Source organism: Wasmannia auropunctata, unplaced genomic scaffold (assembly GCF_000956235.1).
Source record: "Wasmannia auropunctata unplaced genomic scaffold, wasmannia.A_1.0 LD336116.1, whole genome shotgun sequence".
Classification (NCBI taxonomy): Eukaryota; Metazoa; Arthropoda; class Insecta; order Hymenoptera; family Formicidae; genus Wasmannia; species Wasmannia auropunctata.
The window spans coordinates 1,539,924-1,560,197 of NW_012026774.1; the positions used below are offsets into that span (position 1 = coordinate 1,539,924).

At 35.8% G+C, this 20,274-nt stretch overlaps 3 protein-coding genes and 1 long non-coding RNA gene across 12 annotated transcripts; 3 read left to right on the forward strand and 1 right to left on the reverse strand.

Moving 5' to 3' along the window:
• Positions 1-1,073: 1,073 nt before the first annotated feature.
• Positions 1,074-3,122, forward strand: LOC105458641. 5 transcript variants are annotated; one of them, XM_011704143.1, is made up of 5 exons: positions 1,074-1,290; positions 1,435-1,608; positions 1,870-1,968; positions 2,371-2,712; positions 2,852-3,122. In XM_011704143.1, the coding sequence occupies exons 1-5, from the start codon at positions 1,273-1,275 to the stop codon at positions 2,936-2,938; spliced, it is 720 nt and encodes a 239-aa protein (XP_011702445.1). In that variant the 5' UTR covers positions 1,074-1,272; the 3' UTR covers positions 2,939-3,122. The 5 variants fall into 5 exon arrangements, with proteins under 5 accessions (XP_011702445.1, XP_011702658.1, XP_011702513.1 ...); XM_011704356.1 differs by having other exon boundaries at positions 1,076-1,240; positions 2,852-3,119; XM_011704211.1 differs by having other exon boundaries at positions 1,076-1,344; positions 2,852-3,118.
• A 1,855-nt stretch (positions 3,123-4,977) lies between these two features.
• On the forward strand, positions 4,978-5,354 carry LOC105458900. Its single transcript, XR_975598.1, has 2 exons — positions 4,978-5,017; positions 5,139-5,354. It is a non-coding gene; the product is annotated as an uncharacterized LOC105458900 (long non-coding RNA).
• Positions 5,355-5,799: 445 nt separating this feature from the next.
• Positions 5,800-8,503, forward strand: LOC105459162. Of its 2 annotated transcripts, none has more exons than XM_011705069.1 (4): positions 5,800-6,053; positions 6,602-6,847; positions 7,002-7,076; positions 8,419-8,503. In XM_011705069.1, the coding sequence occupies exons 1-4, from the start codon at positions 5,970-5,972 to the stop codon at positions 8,434-8,436; spliced, it is 423 nt and encodes a 140-aa protein (XP_011703371.1). In that variant the 5' UTR covers positions 5,800-5,969; the 3' UTR covers positions 8,437-8,503. The 2 variants fall into 2 exon arrangements, with proteins under 2 accessions (XP_011703371.1, XP_011703290.1); XM_011704988.1 differs by lacking the exon at positions 8,419-8,503 and adding an exon at positions 7,819-8,158.
• LOC105458948 (tetraspanin-9) lies at positions 8,196-20,194 on the reverse strand. Of its 4 annotated transcripts, none has more exons than XM_011704774.1 (5): positions 19,723-20,194; positions 12,440-12,551; positions 9,779-9,970; positions 8,951-9,133; positions 8,196-8,750 (listed from the first exon to the last, which is right to left on the reverse strand). In XM_011704774.1, the coding sequence occupies exons 2-5, from the start codon at positions 12,515-12,517 to the stop codon at positions 8,415-8,417; spliced, it is 789 nt and encodes a 262-aa protein (XP_011703076.1). In that variant the 5' UTR covers positions 12,518-12,551; positions 19,723-20,194; the 3' UTR covers positions 8,196-8,414. The 4 variants fall into 4 exon arrangements, with proteins under 4 accessions (XP_011703076.1, XP_011702924.1, XP_011703001.1 ...); XM_011704622.1 differs by lacking the exon at positions 19,723-20,194 and adding an exon at positions 17,984-18,360; XM_011704699.1 differs by lacking the exon at positions 19,723-20,194 and adding an exon at positions 14,732-14,988.
• Between the last annotated feature and the right edge of the window lie 80 nt (positions 20,195-20,274).

A 20,274-nucleotide genomic window follows, 5' to 3' on the forward strand; every position in this document is an offset into this window, starting at 1 on the left:
CGTGTGCTCTTCCGATCGATTCTACATACAATTAACGTTTACATTCGCATCACTTATTTTAATAATACAAAATTGCATATTTAAATTGCGCTAGCTTAGCACAAGTTAGCACAACCTTCGGATTCTTCAGAATAACGATATAAAGGGCACTTTACTCTTGAGCACGCCCTTACCGTAAGAATTCTAAGTCCATTAATTCGGCTTTATAATTGTTCGATTGAAACAATACTGTATATTTGAGTTGTGCTGGCTTAGCACAAGTCAGCACAATCTTTGGATTCAACAGAACAACGATATACAGGGCACTTTACTCTCGAGCGCGCCCTTACCGTAAGATTTCTAAGTCTGTTAATTCAAGTTTATAATTGTTCGATTGAAACAATACTGTATATCTAAGTTTTGCATTTAAACACTACTATGCACAAGAGCAGTATTAATGCTCAAAAATCATGATTTAAATACTAATTTAGAAAATACTAAAAATTTTTTATAAATTGTGTAAAGCAATGGTAGCAGTAAATATATCTTAGCACTCGATAATATAATATGGAGTTATTTTTTGAAGAAAATATACAAATCGGAAAATTCCTAATAAATCGGCGCTTCAAAAAAATTAACTTTGATATTAATATTTAATATCAAAATGAGAATGCAAATAAAAATATCCCGAAATACTTGAAATACGACTACCTAGAAATAAGGCATTCAATTCAATTTTACAATACTAAATTTCTTTTTGCATCTAAAGGAGGATGATTCGCGCGGAATGCTATGTCAAGTTTTATCGCAAGACTCAGTTTTTCTACCAATTGAGTTGCGATGGCCTTCGTTTCAAGCTATTTTTTAAATGCTTCCGAAGAGATATTGGACGACAATGTCACGTTTTTTATCTTACAATTAACAGTAATTGCTTTCTGTATTGATACTACATAGATATTATTAAAACAGAAGTATATTTTGTCTTTAATAATAGTTTGAATTTTTAATATTATAATAATTAATACTAATAAATATATAAAATAAAATTAATTAATATTAATAAATATATAAAATAAAATAATTTATTTCTTACTCATATTCTTCGTAAAAATTAAAACAAAAAGTTACTTTTACAATAAATAATTTTATAAGTTGTCAACTTCAGTTTTGATTCTGCCGTCGATTCATTGGCACACAGAATGATTTTCAATATGGAGAAACTTACTGAAAGAGAAAGTAATGCAGTGTCGTAAACCTCTAGGTAAGTTCGTCGAGAGCGAAATCTGTTAGTCAATGATTCGCTCGACAGTGGTAAGCTTCTGTAGATCGTGTTCTTCAGAGTAAATCAACTTAATTAATCAAAAAGTTATTTTAATCTTTCTAATTACTTAAATTAATAGTTTAGTTTCATAAGTATGTTTGAAATTTTAATTTGTCTTTGAAAAATATTTTTAGAAACCCTTTCGTACTGAAGAGAATATCATGTTGCGAATTTTAATGATTTTATCGTTTATTTGCTCATTGGATTTACTGAGTGCTCGTCCTGCGGAGGAACCGACAAAATTTACTCTTGGCAACACACAAACTAATGCAGAAAATGTGGTACCGTCAAAATTTGAAGAAACAAAGGTAAAATTATGCACTTATAAAATTTGTTTGCGAAAATAAATGGAAATGCAATCTTTGGAAAACACAAGTTGAAAAAGTAACACGTATATTAACTCATCCGCCCATTTCATTGCAAAAACAATAACGTAGGAAACCGTAAATTTAAACTAATACAAAAATCTAAATAAAAAGATTGCTTTGTTCCTCAGTCGTTCAAAAATTCGAATTGAATCCTCGTAATTCGCCACTATAATCGGCGAAGTCAAAATTGCTATTTCGTAGGAATTATTAGAACGTGTCGGTGATGCTATTAGAATTGGCGGAGGAAGATTTCTCAATTTGATAATATTGGCTAGAAACATCATTGTTGTTCGAGCGGAGGTAAATACTATATCTAGCATTTATATAATGGCAATTTACTTCCGATAATATGATTATTCGCAAGAATTTACATAGGTAATACCTTCTGCCTTCATCAGTTTATAAAAAATTATCGTATTGTGAACAACCTCAATTGAGATTTTTTGGTTAATAATGTGAAATAATTGATGAAGGCAGAAGGTCGAAAAAATTCAATCGTAAACAAGTATGAGTAAAATATTTGTAAAACGATATTAAAATATTATTCTCATGTTAATTAAGCAACGCAAAATATATAGAATTTACTGTTATTCCTTTTGCATTTTCTTCCCATTTTCGCTGGTTATTTTAATTATTGCCAATATCTTTTTGTTTGCATAATTTTTAATTGTTAGCATACTGACGAATTTCCTTCTTTTGCAGCAAATAAGCAATGAATTCCGAAATAATCTTGACCCATTAATTATTAAATCTGACAAACCTCAAAGTCGCAGATCTATATCACCTGTACAAAGTACAACGCCAATAATTTTGTTCAGTACAACATCGCGGAAGTATCGTTTAGAAAATGAGACTGCGCAAGCCATTTTAGAAAGACGAAAACCTGATAATATCCTACGACTTTTCCTGATGCCAAAGCCACTCGTTGATCGAATTAAGAACGAAGAAAAGTATGGTAATACGGGAGATAAATTTAGCGGAATCGGAAGGGCGTTCATTAATGGTTACGAGAATTTTAGCAATTTTTTGAATGCCGTAGTGGATGTAAGTGCATTATAAAACAATATATGTATCAATGCTATAAATATTGAGAAAAATTTAAGAAGCAAAAGAATCCTCTTGAATAATCTACTTAAATATACAATACACATACAATAATTTGCGAAAAATTTTGTGTTTTCAGGCCCCTGCTAGTATCGTCAAACAAACTACTCTAGGAGTAACGAAAACGTTAAATGATTTGGGAGCACGGCTTATTGGTCTCGAATAATGAATATAAACGGATATAAATTAATCAAAGCAATTAATCAAATGTACGTCAAATTAAATAAAATGTTATGCATTACATAAAAAACTTTTCTTTAAAAACCATAAAAGTAGAATTGCGACATTTCTTAGTCGCGTATGCGGAAGTATTAGATACATAGGTATGCGGAAATATCGATGCACGATAACAAAAATGACTTTTATTAAATATTAATTATCAATAATAACTTTATAATTTTGGCGTAATTTTGGCGAAATGAAACTACATTATATATAATTTTCGAGGAACGATAAATATATCACGTTCCTTTATAAGGGAGTTGTCAAACGCATGACAACATACTTCTTTAGAAATACTTCGCTCATTCGAGTTTCTTACACAAGAGGTCTTATTCAAAGTGAAGGAATATCATTTTGCAATAGCGTATCTTCACTAAGTACAAATCGTGTTGTGCTTGACAGTGACAATGCGTGTGTTATACGTATTTCTATTGTTGGTCCTCATCGGAAGCGGTTTTGGAAGAGTAGTATGTACACTCCTAACACACATTAATAAATTATAATAGTTTTAATACCTATATATTTATTTCAAAGATTTTTTATTATTGTATCGTGCATATTAGTCCGTTAGAGTAAAACGAACTTGTGATATTTTACTAAAGACAATAGAGATATCTTCAATAAGTAAAACACTTTGGAAGAATTGCAAAAAATATTATAGGTTGTCTAATTGTGTTTAATATATTGATTTATAAAGCAATAGTAAATATTTATTTTAGTATAAGAATTAAATATTTGTCTAAATAATTATAATATGTTGAAACCTAGTTGCAATAAAAAAATTTGATTAAAACAAAAATTCTAGATGTTTAAATGTATGTGATAAAAATGTGAAATTAGACTTGTTAAAATTTATTACCTATAAAACCTATCTTAATTCTATGCTAAAATAGATGAATGCTAATTAACAAATTTCTCTTTATCTTCTTAATTAGATTGATGATTCAACTTCTGAGGAATCATCATCTGAATGTAGTGAAGAAAATTCATTAAGCGAAGAAAAAATAATAAACAGAAAGAGCGGCAGTTTGGTAAGGTTAAATATAAAAATAAATTATACTTATTATGCAAAATGCAAATGCAAAAAAATAATCTAAAAAGTAATTAAAAACTATATTATTAAAATCATTTTATTATATAAATAGCTCTAAATTCTTGTATACAAAATAACAATTTATCAAACAAAACTTGATCTTAAAAGATTACATTTAAGACAATAGTTTGACAGTATAAATATAAAAATTAATATAAAATTTATTATAAAACAAGAACATCAGATAAAGCTTATTTATCAGAATTTACTCTCTAAATAAGTTTGTTTAATTTTGTATCTAAAATTGTTAGCTAAATTGGCAACTAATACACTTCTTTTAATTAGATTACTATTGTTGATGGCATTCTTGGTTTAAATGTTAAGAAAAACTCAAATAATGTATCAAACTGTGAAGACATCTTTGGAGTTGGAGCTAACCCCATTGGTATGGTAAGGATTAAATATGAAAATAAACTACACAAAGTGAATTATACTTATTATCAAAATACAACAAATATTTAAAATATGTATGGAAATAAAAAAATATTCTAGTACATAATTTATTTATACTATAAAATTTTAGGATAAACCGATTTTCTTCGCTATAAATATGAAAATTGATAGATATTAAAATTTATTTAAAATAAATTAAAAACTATAGAAATATAATAATTATTTATAACAATAAATTTTTAACATTTTAAATTAAGATGCAAATGAAATATATAAAAGTTTTTATTTTATCAGTTATATTATATCATACTTGCAGAAGAATATAAATATAAATCAATTAAATTGTATCATACTTGCAGTAGAATTTAATACAAATTATTTAACGCTATTATTTCTGCGTAATAAAAGTTCTTTAATTATTTACAGTTTTCTGAAATACTTTCCAATGTAATTAAAATAGTGAGAAGAACTCTGGGTTTAATAACTTTTTTAATGAAAAAGAATTATCTTTAAATTAAAGGGAAAAGAAAGTATTATGTAAGTTGTAAATAAATTTTTTAATATTTAACATTGCATTAAATAATCTTTAACAATCAATTTAAAATTTTTTGTTTTATATATATGTGTGTATGTATATGGATAATTTATTTTCTTCCAGAAAAAACAATTTCAACTGTTGAAATCATGCACTGTTATTAAACATTTTATCTACGAAAAATGCACTTATTACTTTGATTACTCTATTAATCTTTAATCCTATATCACTTGAATGCACTATCTCTTTTCATAAACAATAAATTTAAAAATTACATGAAAATGTTGCATGTATGCTGTATTTGCAGTTACAATAAATAAATAAATGTTAAACAACTGATTTTGTTGTAAAATTATTTTATACGTATATTCTATAAATTGTTCATAAATAATAAAAAATTATAATGAAACAAATAAAAAAAATTAATAAAAAGAAGCACACACAAAATATTGTACAAATTGCAAGCATCATTGTTAGAAAATTGATTAAAATCGACTTTTATATTCATGAGTTTTGTTCAAAAATTAGTCGTTGAAAAGTTTACGAAATGTCGTCACAGTTAAAGTAGTATACACATAATTATTTGTCCTGATAACACTAAGCTATTACTGATATTACCATTGACTCATCGGTACGCTAAAATTTAAGCGCATGCCGAGGTCGTACGTGAAATTGCGCATGTCTTAAGTCACTTGAAAGTATATTGGCGATATGTAAATCGCGAATACACGAATAATTGATCTCTATCGACTGTCAGGTGGGTAGAAAAAAACATGCAATACTCGACTATAAAAGAAATGCGGTGCGACCATTGTCGTCTTCCGCAAGTTCGCTACTATTTCGTTGAGTCTCGGCTGAATAACGTGATGCCATAAGTGTGCTCGGATCTAAAGAACCTATAAAATCTAAAGTAATTTTCTTGAAGAAATCAGGATTGTTTGATCGCGAGTCTAAATGCGTGTGCATCTGCTGTTGATTCTGTTATTCGCGAGCACTGCCTTAGCGCGAAGTGCTCGGAATACAAGGCATACCGATGTGGTACGTACATCCTTCACATTGTCATAAACTCTTTTAAATTACGTGAATTATTTGTAATTATTGCTGCTAGTATATCTAACGTTAAAAATTGCGGAAGCAATTTTTCTGCTGATTAATAGATAGCGAATATACTTATAGATATAAAATAGTATTTTTAGTTATCTTATCGCCTTTTACCACTTCAAAGCTTTTATGAAAAGCCGTGAATTTATGATAAATGTATTTTTATTTTTAAAACATTAAGGATCTTACTTAAATATTATTACGTTTTTCGTATTTAAATTTCTCCATCGTATACAAAAATAAATTTGCTATTGCGAAATAAAAATGTTTGTTCAGTTTTCTTTTGTATGTGTCATAGTTTTACATACATCAAAATATCTTATACAGTTTACGTTTGAAATACTGACTCATCGATAGATAAGTTATTTTACATATCGCTTTTTGGTTCCATATCATTCTTGATGCAAGGACACTACATAATTAAAATAAAGTTTTCTTACTTTTTAAATATTTATCCTTATCGGTACATATCTATTCTTTCACAGACCACATTACCTCGAGTCAGTTCTACAACTCAAGCTAGCAATGGAAAAACGACCACGGACATTACTGAAGATGATGATGGAATTAAATGTTTGAATAAACTGTTTCCGACTGTTTTCAGTCAGCCGATAAAAACGATATCGAATCTTGTTCAATCGTCAATATACGATTTTAACAATGTTTTATCGATATTTCTAAAAGCACTAAATTTAAGCGGCTATATGTTACGCGCTACAATATATAATTGGGTAAGCGTATAAATGTTATTTATTTATTTAACAAAATCAAATTATTTTACTTTTCTTTTCTCACATGCATTCCTCGAAATTTAATCTTGTTCTATACTATAAATATAAATATATATATATATATAAATAATTAAAATTTTACGTCTGCGTGCAGATGCTGAATCCGTTAAGGATAGTAATTGGAGCATTAAAGCATTTAAAGGATTTAAAGCATATTTTTCGAATTCCGGTAAGTGTAATGCGCAAATGTATACAACTCAAATATAAATGTCTTTCTTATTATCGTATGATAGTACGTATTCCTTGTCTATAACAATTCGTTTATTCTTCAGTTAAATAAAAGATCGGAAATAAAACTAAATTTGTGATTGACCTTTTCATTACATATAAATATATTCTTTATTATTAATAATAACTTGTTCAATACACATAATACATCACTGTCTTACTATCTCGATTCTGCATTGTACAGTCTTTAACATCGCTTTTTAATTTATGGTCAATCGATTGCTTCGTCGACGTCAAATAACATATGAGAATAACGATTTTTAATTTACTAAATTTATATATTTATCTATATGTTTATAAATATTGTATGTATATTGAATACAAAAATCTTAAATTATTCATGCTTATGACATTGAAGATAATTTGATCTACAATCTCTATTGAGTACTCGGGACTAAATCACATAATCATGCACGCTATATACCTAACTGCACCCGATTGTTAAACGTTGAGAATCAATATGACGTACAATTACTGTAAAAACAGAAATTTTACAATTATTGTAAAATAGCGATTGATTACTTCTCGTGAATAAATATCGAGTATATAACGATTAGAATAATCTCCGAAGTATAGGATATGTTTCTTGTTTTACTAGAAAATTACAATTTAATGATCAATCATAATCTTCATCTTTGTTATACAATTTGATCTTATATTTAAATTAATTTTTCTGTTGCCAGATTTACCTATACGATTTATAAATCTTTATCTATCTATAAACATTAAAAAATAGATAGACAAGTTATACGTTTCTGACGCTCTCTCTTAAGACAGTTACAAATATAAATAATTATCAGCTGATTGGAGCTGTCGTTAGAAGTTGCGATATTAATCACCGGAAATTACAAGAAAAACATTATCAAGATTCAGACTAAGAAGGAAGTCCATGAATGCCTATCATTATATTTTTTGGTACACAGCGGAAACTTTTTGGTCAACTATACATCAACCTTTATCTACTTAAATTGTCTCATAAATGTATTTATAGATATTAATATTTAATAATTATCGACAATGAAATCGCGCGTTTCTTTTTTTCCTGATTTTTTAAAATAAATTTTCGTCTCTCGCTCGTTGTACTCATATTTCTACTAATATGAATTTGCGAATTCGGCGCGAGTAAAGTCGGCGAGATTCACCGTGAGAATCCTCAGGAAAGGAGCAACACGATTCCGAAAAGATTCGTTCCTGTGACGTGCAACGGGAATCGGTAGCTCGCGAGGAGGGTATACCGTCGATCTTAGACAGTGGTCTCGTCTAAGATCGATCTGAAATTCTAGGTATTGGTGGTGTCGTAACTCTTGTACGTGTGAGACGATCTCTTGTGCCTGACCGTGCAGAAGAGGATCATGCTGGCCACCTGGCCGAACAGCTGGAAGAAGGCCACTACGAGGCCCACCGTGCCCACCACGTGGAGTCTGGTTACCAGCCACATTTGAATGGCGGTCGCGCATCCCTCCTTGTACCAGAGCTCCTTGTTGCGACCCTCCGCATCCAGGCGACCGCAGTACCGTTCCCGCTGCATGCAGCAGGAATCCGGCACTCGGTCCTCCTCGGGCCACGCCTCGATTTGGAACCAATCCGTGTAGTCACGTACGCCGCAGCAATGAAACTGGAAGCGTAGATTTAAGACTTTGTTAAGCAAATTACTTAACTTTAATGGCCTGTATCGCGATTGATCTCTTAGCGGAACGATGCGAAGAAGTCTCTTTGAAATAAATCAATCAAACGCAGATCTGCAACAGCTTGCGCGGTGTGCAATGCAAATATCTTAAATTTGCAAATATTGCAAATATCTATATTAAAACAAACCTCCGTATGTATATGGTCCCACATGGCAGAAAGCGTTCCCGGCTCCCTCGTGACATTGTAATGCTTCTCAATGCCGTACAATAGTTCCTCCTTCAAGCTCCTCGCGAGATGTTCCCTGAACACGAACGCCAAGGTGCCCAGCATGAACTCGGCGAGAAACATGAGTATTACCAGACTGAAATACTGAAAATTACGGAATATGTTAACGTTCTCTTCTCGATATTAATTACACAAAGAGTCTCTTTGAGAATTTTTCGAGATTTCCAAAAATCCTTCTAATTATTCTAACACAAGATTTAATCTAATTATTCTCTATCAGAGACCGCGAGAAAACGAGTGTTCAAAGAGTGGAGGAAAAAATACTTCATATTCTATGTAATTACTACTGTGCACGCAAGGTCTTTCATACGTATATTATGTGAACGAATTTATCGATTCGTCACCACACATATACATACTACGTCACTACGCGAATTCCACGAGTGTAAACTATAATGAAAAAAATATTTTACTCTGCTTAGCAGGCAGATCTGTCTTAACGTCAGTTAAGAATGAGGAAAATAAACGAAGGAAAGAGACGATTTTTTAATAAAAATGTAGCGTGCGTCAGCATGCGTATTGCTCCGCGACAGGTTATTCAAAAGACAAGAAAAATTCAAATCACGATCTACTTGACGACGCAGATATTCAAGATAGTCAGATTATACGCTTCAGCCCGCGTGTGCCGCATATTATATTATCACAAAAAGTCCGTAGTGTACTAGTATACCGCACGCGCTTTTTGCAAAGCACGTGTGTTTCACAATGGATCACGTTGTATATACCAACCGTGATCAGCATGCATCTCGACTGGAACCACGCGCCGCAGCATCCGAAGAAGGCGATGACAAATGTGACGCATCCCGCGGCGAGCAGCAGCGAGTCCGCCGACACGAAGCTGTACTGCGGTACCAAGGTCGCGTATCCGGAGTAAGCCAGTCGCAGCCAAAGGCCTGCACCCAAAATTCCGCAAGCGCATAACTGTAAAACAAATTACACGCGTCAGTTGTGCCGCGCGTCATAAACGTATATGATTTTTCGACGGACGTATTTAAAAGCGGTCCCATTGAAGTCGAAATTATAGTAGAAATTATAGTGTACACATGGTGGGAAATACGTTGTACAACCAGAAATGGAATTCTATGGTTTAAAATAAGTAACAAAACGAGAGAATAAATTTTTTTCGAGTATAAGACATTGTTTTTGAGAAAAGGAATTTTAACTTAATCGAATGTGTCCGCGCACTTGACCGATACTTGACGTAATGATTTCTGCTACGACGATTTGCATATTATTTGTTTACAATTAGGATAATTAATTCAATCAGTTAATTTGTACGATAACAAAAAAGTGAATATATGTGAGATAAAGAACAATTTTATTTCTTATACATTAATTTTTTTTAGTTAAGGTATTGTTAGTATCGCCTTCTGATATTTTTATTAATGTGAGAAAAGTAAATTACAATTTAATATACATAAAAATATTTGTAATGTAATGCAGATGTACAGTTTTTGATAAACATTTTTACAATATATCTATTCTATTTCTAAATTAACTACAAAAAATTATCAAAAGAAGTGTAACTATCTTCGGTCTCTGCTACTCATAGATGTAGAAAATTATAATTAAAAGCATCAATTCAGAGCCTTATCACACGCAACTCGGAGCACGCGAGTTCACTAGGTCAATGCCGCGTTATTTTCATTCGATCGTCCGCGACAATGCTCGAGGCACGAAGGTACCTCGATTATGCAGCGTTTAAGCAAAATCGGAAAGTGGAAAGTGTGCCGTGAATTAGAAAGTATCGCGACGCATTTCGACGCGTTTCGACGCGGAAGGAAGATCGATGGCTGTGGTTGACGACCGTCGCGAAACTTATTTAACTCACGGCCGCACAATGCGCCAACGAATGTGTGACGGAGCGAATGGCAAGACCACAGTGTGTACGATGGAACGCTCTCGCGTTCGCGATAAGAATTAAAATAACAACGAAACTGCTGCGCGCGACGCTATTTCGCTAACCAGCAAAGTGTATCGGATGTCGATGCGGTCACCCGTGTACATTTAACGGTTTATCGTCCACCTGTTAACTTATTCGCAAATAGAGGGACTTCTCAAGTTCGGGCGCGCTAGCGAGTGAGTACGCGCTTTCTAGATAAGTCGGCGGTTAACTCGTCGTCAATGACAGGAAATCAACCGTGCGACCAGATTGAAATGTTGACCTTACGGTTAATTCATCGGCGGTACATCCGACACGCGACAGCGACGTCCCTTCTAATCGAACCCGGACGAGTAAACGAGGAGAGGAATGTGCTTACGCGCACACGTAGCGTGTAACAATCCGCGGAAGAACCGCAATGTAATTTATAAATTGCAACCTGCGCGACGCAGCATGATTAGGAAATTGATGCACTGTTACGCGACCCCGATAGCTAATTGTACAAAAGAGCGCGTCCGTACTTTCTAATTACCGTCAATGGTGCATGCGCGAAAAACGGGACGGAACGTTCTTTTGCAACGGCGTTGTATAATCCACAACGTGTCGTTGACCGTCAAATATTCGGTTCGTATCAATAGTTCGTTGTTTATAATATTTACTACATGACATTAAAATTTTTAATAATTCAAGATATGATTTATCTTTCTAACGAAGTATACTTCATCTGATTTATTTTTTCGACTTTTTGGAGTAATGAACTAAACTCCAAACCACTCCGGACTATCTCGCCCAGCCTGGAGTTCGCGCAGTGAACCGTGATTAGCGCATCGAAGTGTAATAAAGGTGACAACAGGTGAAACCGTAATAAAGCACGCGAAGAGGACGTGTACCAGTTTTGCAGCGTGCTGAGCAACCGGTAAACCGGCGCGCTTTATCGCGCCGACTTACCGGGTACCGTAAGTTCATAGCTCATAGAGCGCGGTTCAACGCCCTATTTAAGGCTTTCATCGCGATACAGACGCCGCGGGCGGACGATTTCAAGTGGAATAATAAAGCCCGGGGGAATGGTGAATGCGGCGGAATGCGGCGCGAATTACAAAAGCGCGTCGTCGGTTTAATCGCCGGCCCGCGTGGGTTGTTATTACCGCCGGCTATTGTCTCATTTCTGTCATTTCTGAGCCAATTGGTGCCGCGCGTTTTGCACTGTGTATACGCGCGTATACACGCGTGTTTACGAATTAAGCGCCGCAAACGAAACTTTTCATTCAAATCGAAACGTTCTCACACGTATCTTTTCAGCGCGAACGAGACGTTTAAATATAGCTCAAGTACCGTTCTCGAATAATTCGCGAAGTAAAATGTAACAGATAAAAATTTCCGACCGCACACGCATTCGAGCCACTTCTATTTAAACTATTTCACTGCTATTAAAAAAAAAAGATTATATTACGATTTATAGAATCAAAACGCAGCGTCAAAAATGATCGATAAGAAGACTCTGTACGTACCCAGATTAAAACGTTGAGGGAGCAGAATACGTGCCTGATGCACGTGTATCCTGTGCGGCCCATGATGCGATCCTTCATCAGATCCTTACTCCGAAGGGGCTGGCAACGTTTCCTGGAAACGTATAAGAAATAGCAACGTGATCCTTTTAGGCAAACGTGAGAAGGCGAGTGGAGATCGTGTCGCTACAAGAAAACTCTCGAGATTAGCACCACATCGCGAACTGACGTGAGACAGCGGTGCCCGTTACTAGGTTCAAGGTTACTTGAGCGATCGTTCACGGGTGTTAATTACATCGGCTCGATCAGCAACTTTCGTCTTCCGTTGTACGAACGCGCGGAGAGAGAGCTCCACGCTCTTCTCACTATACATCACGAGTATCATTATGCGATAATTATGTATCACCGATAAGAAACCCACCGTGCGCATCAGCGCGAGAGCCTCGTGATGCACATCACGGATCACCAGGAAATACTACATCTACGTTCGAGGAGCAACCTGAGGTGGACAGGACGTGGGAGGAGGGGGAAGAAGAGCCGCGACGAGAAAGAGAGAGAGAGAGACAAAGAGAGAGATGAAGAGAGGGAACGCGGGAGGTGAGGAGAGCGAGGAGAGCAGGGAGAAGGAGGAGAACAAGAAGATCGACGTGCGACCTACGCGAGCGAGGATCCCGCTCTCGGACGCGCACCGACGAGGAAGAAATCTGTAGGATCGTCCCGGCTGACTGACTGCCGACCCTATACCAGACACAATCCTCGTCAGAGGGTCCCGTGCCGCGATGCGTCTGAGAACCGCGGCCGATACGATTGGCTCCGCTTCGCTCGTCTCCTCTCGGAGTCTTCTAGGTCCGCTAACGGGACAGCCGCGACGGCGAAGAAGCCGTTCACCTATACGCGATCATGTAGATCGCGATGGGAAGTGGTGGAAGTGACACCTACGGAGGATATTGCTCGTCGAACGTCACTTTTCCCGTGTAGGCATCGGCCGTAGTCGCGAGCCGCGAGGAAAGAAAAAAAAAAGACATCCAGCTCTCAAGGCCGCTGCAAGACGCTCCAGTCTCTCGCTTCTCCCGTTATTTCCTTCGCGCATCGCGCCGCTACTCTTCGTTAACCTTTTGCCTCTGGATCGAGGTCTCTCACGCGCACACGTACACACACACATGTACCGGGCAGGCAGAATGCTAAGGTGCAAAGGTGAAGGTAACTTTCGCCGAAAGGTCCCGTATATAAAAATCTCCGCTTTCCTAGAGAACTCGCATTCAGGCGTATAATATTCGCAACTACATCACCTCAAATCATTTCCCACGCGTATCGCTTCCTTTTGATTCCAAAGATAAAAATCAAATTGTCTGCGTATAATCTGCGATAGATTCGTGGAACAAACGGTTTTACTAAAGTATATAAAAACTAGGCCAGATCTGAAAATAATTACGTTGAATCATCAAAATAATGTAGACCATGATGCCAATGCTGCAAAAAGTTTTAACATTCGAGTGATCAGCTTGAGAGTTCAACATAATTATTTTCAGATCTGTATATGGCTAAATTTTTAGATATTTCAATACAATCTCCTCCTTTCTACTCGTATAGACCGTTGCGAAATTATCGGTTGCCCTAAATATTTTTTCATGTTAATCCATATTAATTTCTCTTTCGTAGGCAAATTTCCTAGGCACAACAACTTTTTAATATGCTGATGAAAAAACGTTAACTGCATGAAACAAGTCAAGTATAACCCCACCTAGGTCTATAACGTGTGCTAGAGCGCATCGGAAATTCAAATTACAGCGACCGGTCCATGTAAGTCTCCTTATACGTTAAGTCATCGCGATAGCTATGCAAATAATATCGATCGGGCAATACATGACGAAAGAAAATCGATGAATAAAAGATTATCCCTCACAATATTTCTCACATCAGCTACGGCGGACACTATCATCCACGTTCTCACGTCGTTACGATGCTTTCGTTCCATCGATTGTTTTCGCCAGGTTTTACTCGCGACACGTTGTAATTAGCATACTTAGTGGAGCACGAGCAATTTCACTGAATTATTAAATTCTCTCTTGTATTCTTTGGAAGAGAATGTTCTTAGAAACAGAATGAAAAAAAAACAAGATTGTCTGAAGCTATACGATTACTAAAAGAAGTATTTAATTTCTTTTTAACGCTTAACCAGAGCGATTCAATGACAGCTTTATGAATAAAAATCTTTGTTGTTTTTTAACAAAACATCTTATAATTCTATTAAAATCTATTAAAATATAAATAGGTGAACGTTAAATAAATTTTTACCTGACCAAACGCATAATTAACACCAATGGTAATTCGAACGTATCAACAGTTCTTAATTCTTAATAGTAATAGCGGAAATAGAATGATAATACACACACTCGTACATCGACGCAATTAGCGCGAATATAATTTTTCTCTCTAAAGCGTCTTTCGTTTATCTGACGCGACGATCTATTTCACAGATATTGACAGATATTGACACTTTCGCGCGAGAGAAAGAACACGCCGGGTGTCGCGCCGTGTGTCGCACGAGCATCCGCGAGTTAACGGAAAATCTCTTATCAGCTCATTGCATGATTAATGCGTTCTCTCCCTACTTGGCCGCAATGAGGGCCGTTATCAGAATTGAATAATATTGATTCGCCTTATCAAGAGTTACGCACGCTCTCACGCACGCTCCTCCCGCCGTCGTCGGTAATATTCGTGCCACTTGTCGCGGACGGTCGTCCCGTTTAAATAAGAACGCTCGCGAGGAAAAAAAACAGCCGCGGCGGATGCAAAGAGCGAATGAAGAGTGGAACGGAAGGGACGGGGACCTGATGAAAAAAAAAAAAATAGAACATTCGATCGCGCTGATGCGTTTCTAACTCGCGAAAGACGCTCGTGGACTTCACCTTGCTATGCGGTCACGTCTTTTCCATCTCTTGGCCGCGTCACGCGTCAAGAACACGGTGACATTTATAGCTATTTATACCTATTGGAAAGGTGCGGAAGGAAGAAAATCCCCTCCGCGGCGTGCGTTTCACTATGAGAGGTGTATATTTATATACCTCGATGTGCTCTTATTTTTATCCCATGTGGCTGTGTTACATTATCACAGAAATTCCGATATCCGTGTAACATCAAGTTGCTTTATCGTTACAACATTTAATATTAACCATGTGTTAATATTAATCAAGATAATTCAAGATGATTCCTTATCCTCCTTTCGCCCGGCTGCTTTTCAACATATCTTATTTTACTTCTCATAATATTGTCATGCAATTATTCTTTTTCGATAATAGCTACATTAAATAAATAAAGTTATTATAAAGAGCTATAACTTCTTTTCTATTTTGATAGAAGACTCGCGTCAAAAGCGGTCAGTTTAAAAGAAAAAAAATTAACTGTGTTCTAAGAATTAATTATTATTTTATTCAAACACGGCATAAAAATGTTTGGCAAGGTGCGAGCGTGTCGTATGCAGAGATTAATCGACACCGAAATCAATTTTCACGGACGAAATGGAAGGCTGCGCGAAAATAATGTACATACATTAGAGTGCGAAGGGGCGCACAAACGGTCCCCTCTGCCTCGACTTCCTGCCAATTGCGGACAATTTGTGATCATCTATGATCTCCCCACTCACCGATGCCCGTCGTCGTCGCGTGAAACGCGTGTCCGTGTGGACGCGGTGCCTAAATGTAAAAGTTAACACGGCCCGATTCTCTCTCTGGCGGAGAGCCCGGGCTGTCTCTTTCACCGTTTCCATGTGCCGTATACACGTTCGCATTTGACGCGTCCTACGCGCTCATCTTCCCACGTGATGTAATCGAGAGGAAAGAAGCTCGCACGCGTGTCTCGCACGTTATCAGTCTTCCGGTGGTCGCATACGTGTACGGAATACACGGCTCTTCTCGCTTGTCGAGAAAGCATAATCTCGTTAAGCTGTAATTGGCAGTTTTACGTGTTAATCCTTTGTCCACGTCAAAAGTATCCCAAATTGCTATGATTAAAACAGCCAGACCATTTCATCTCTCGATTATCTTATTATTATATTAATTGTAACAATAAAATATGCTTTATTAGAATTTGCACAGGATTCATTAGTCACTTCGTGCGAAATGTTAGCGTAAGTAACGGACGGTTACATGTCGAGAATGTGAGCTGCAAAAGCTATAATTATGTCGCGTTAGAGCGGGAAGAATATCGAGCATAACGAGCTCGTTGAAGAGAGCTCTCTACAATAGAATGAGCTATAGTATCGTACTTATTACGACGAGATCTTTAATTTCCTGCTGCAATCGACGAATAAAAATGTCACGGTTACATAAGAATTACCGCCAAGTATTACGTGCGATAAATTAAACGCTAATCGTAAAGTGATATGTCGAGGCATGCGTATCCTTTGTCAAACAAAGCCACGTACAAACACGAATTCAGTCAGTTTAATCCCTCTCGACCCTTCTCCTCACGCATACGTGATCGGTTTCTTAAACACGGTATTAGGAAAGCCTTTTTTTTCGACCGACAAATCTGTCATTGAAATTCTTGCGCCGTTCTCCAGGCGTTTACGTGTCAATCCTTTTTAAAAAATAACATTCTCCTAAATACACTGTAGAAAATACAAATGTATTTAGGAGAATGTTATTTTTGACTTCTATATTTTGTATCTATATACATATATATATTTTTATTAAAAGTTAAGAAAATATCGAAAAGAGGTACAACAAAAAATATACATGTAAACTCGAATTCTATATATTTTATAAAAATTTTGTTTTATGGGCTATAAATATTCACAAGATTAATGTACAGTTTATGCCTAAGAAAAATAAAATTAAAGGCTCAATACGTCATTATTTAAATTCTTGCTGGGAGATGTAATTTGACATTAAAAATAATCGTATGATCGCAGACGCGGCATCACATATTCGTGGTCTACACCTAAGAGTCGAATGAAACGTTTCTGATTGTAGTAACCGTAATTTTACGCATTCTAGACCTAATTTCCAAGAATTTCAGAAATTAATTCGAAATCCAAGTTGTTTCACAATTAATAATTTTGAGCATGTTACGACGTATCTCATAGAAAGCCGAGCGGATAGTGTTGTAAAATTATTAAAGCAATTTTTGTTTGGAATGCGCACAATTTCTCACGAATTTATGGGCAAGGGTAATAAACCGAGAAGAAACGATATCTTCACCGAGGAAAGCGCCGATTCATTGTTAAATGTTGGCGCATGGGAAGAGAAATCGACGAGCGACCTGTTCGCACGATCGATCTTCTTGGCACTCGGGGATAACCGCGTGCGTTATCAGCATGTTTTCTAGCTTAAACATGGCTGGAAAAGTGCTTGCGATTTAAAGTGGAAAACTGGATGGAAGAAAGCGATGTCCCACATTTTTTTCCAGATACATGAGAAAAATCGCGAGACAATAAAACTTTCTCCCCATTGTGTCGAAGAGAGGACATGGATCCCAAGCTCGCTTCGCAACGAATTGTATCACGCTCGATCATTGCCGTAGATGAACTACCTCATTTGTAATTACCCATAAAATGTCATAAAAGATCGCAGTAAACTCGCATAATGGTCGCGGCCGTCCGTTCGAGACAATTCGTTGAAAACATATTAATCCTTTCCGTCGAGGTCTAAATCATCTCGTCGAGACCGATAAGGCCATGAGATACACACGCGACAGTATTAAACTGACCACTAACGCGATCATCTTCTAACACGATGCATTAACGGAGAGGAGACACATTTCGAATACGACCTTCAATAGTAATATTTCCAGATAGTTCTAATTCACACAGAAGCACACACGCATATTATACATTTAAAGAAAATATGAAAACAATATCTTGTATCTATATTTAGAATTACTTTAGTCATCTTTTTAATTTGCTCAAATATAATTCCCATAATTTCTTATAATCAAAAAGATCTTTTTTTCGTAAAAATATAAAAAAAATTGGTTTCCCTATATTTTTTGAGTTTTTACCATTGTATCTAATTTAATTAAATATCTACAAAATTAAATTAAAATTAAAAATGACATTGTATTAAAAACAAATGTTTTAAATTAATTTAAAGAATAACATTTTTTTATCTGTTTTCTCTTCTGAGAAAGTCTCGTTTGCCATAAGTTCTTTTTATTTAATTAGAGACGAGAGACGCTTTCATTGCACATATATCACGTTGAGAAAAAATTAGTCTCAATTCGGTCAAAGAATTCATGGTACAATCTGCTGAACATCTGTTGGCTTTACACGCTCGTATGGACTATCATAAAGAGAGAAGAACTTAATAAAGACGTAGTTACGCATTCGTGATTCTATTTTTATTGAAATGTAGAAAATCGCGTCGCCGCCGTCGATTACGCGAGTAATAAATGATGTCTGCGAACAATTATTCTGTGCACGCAACATTTCTCGTAATCGCGTAATTTTCCCCGCGCGTGCATTTACGCACCGTACAGTTATCGTTAAAACTCTACTTCGCGAACGCGACGCCGACCGTATCCAGGTTGTGTTTGTAAGCAGAAATACGTGGAGTTTCATATGCTGAATCCGCGAGGCGTTTCATAATTCCATTTCACCGGTCAAGACGCAAGTGAATCAGGTTCGCGTTTTATTAAGCAAAATTTTACGTTACAAAATCTGACTTATTCGTGCCACTGTCATGACACACAACGAAGTACAATAACGGTAAGTGACTGTTTCAATAATTAAAGCCCCGCGAATTGTCGCGATTTAAATTCTTAGAGTATATCCCTTCTCTTGGAGCACATTTAAAAAATCTATTTTTAATTATTTTTAGAATTTTTTCCAGCTGACATCACCGTAGAACACTTTTGTAAAATTAATTATTTGTATTTAAACAACGCTCGCACTACCGTGACGAAAATAAAATTTAGAACGTAATGTAATTAAAGGGAGAATGACAGAAGTGTAGACGAAACTTCTAGGAATCGTAGATTGAAATAGCGAAATGTAAAGGAAACGTTTAACTCTTAAAACGTCTTCTTTTCCGCTGATTCAATTTACGCTTCCTAGAAGCCTCGTTTAACACCTCTGTCACTTTTCCCTTACATTTGACTTACGCTCCGATTTTTATTTCCGCCACTGTGAGAAAATCTTAAACCTAACGTCTTCTGAAAATATAAGGTCTACGAAAATGGCGCGTTTAACGAGCAGAAATTTAAAACGGTAAACGAGAGAAAAGCAAATGTTTCGTGAAACAAGCAAAAATTTTCACGAACGTAATGATGCACTGCAGATCACTCACAGATGGAATAAAGATGCTCATCCGTATTGTTCTCTATAGAAAGCCCCGTCGCGAGCTCTTCGCCACCGAGTGGCTCACAAAAGTTCATGGAAAGCGCAGTCAAAGGTCGACTCGACTCGTAGCTTCGCGGCAGCTTTCGAGTTCGCGGATCGACTGCGCGGTACCAGGCCGCAGCAACATCCGTTTCTCCATTCCTCCGAGCTGATACCAGGTTCGCCATCTGACGGTTTGTGATACAGACGACACGTATAAATTACCCGTTAATTACAAAAATCAATCAAGGAAATATGCAAGATGTTTTATAACGAGTGTACAAAATTTCAATTATTGGCGCAGCGAAGTCATTTTGAGTGATAAATGCAATCACAGATTTTTATTTAAAATGAAAACTTAACACTCAAATTTTATCAATGTTCTATCAGCGTTATAATTAAGAAAATTAGGAACTTTATCGTTTAAGCGCAAGATAAATATTTTTACATTATAAGTTATGAAATGTAGTTCTGTATAGTTACGTAAATTAATTGCGTTCATAAGATTGTGAATTTAACT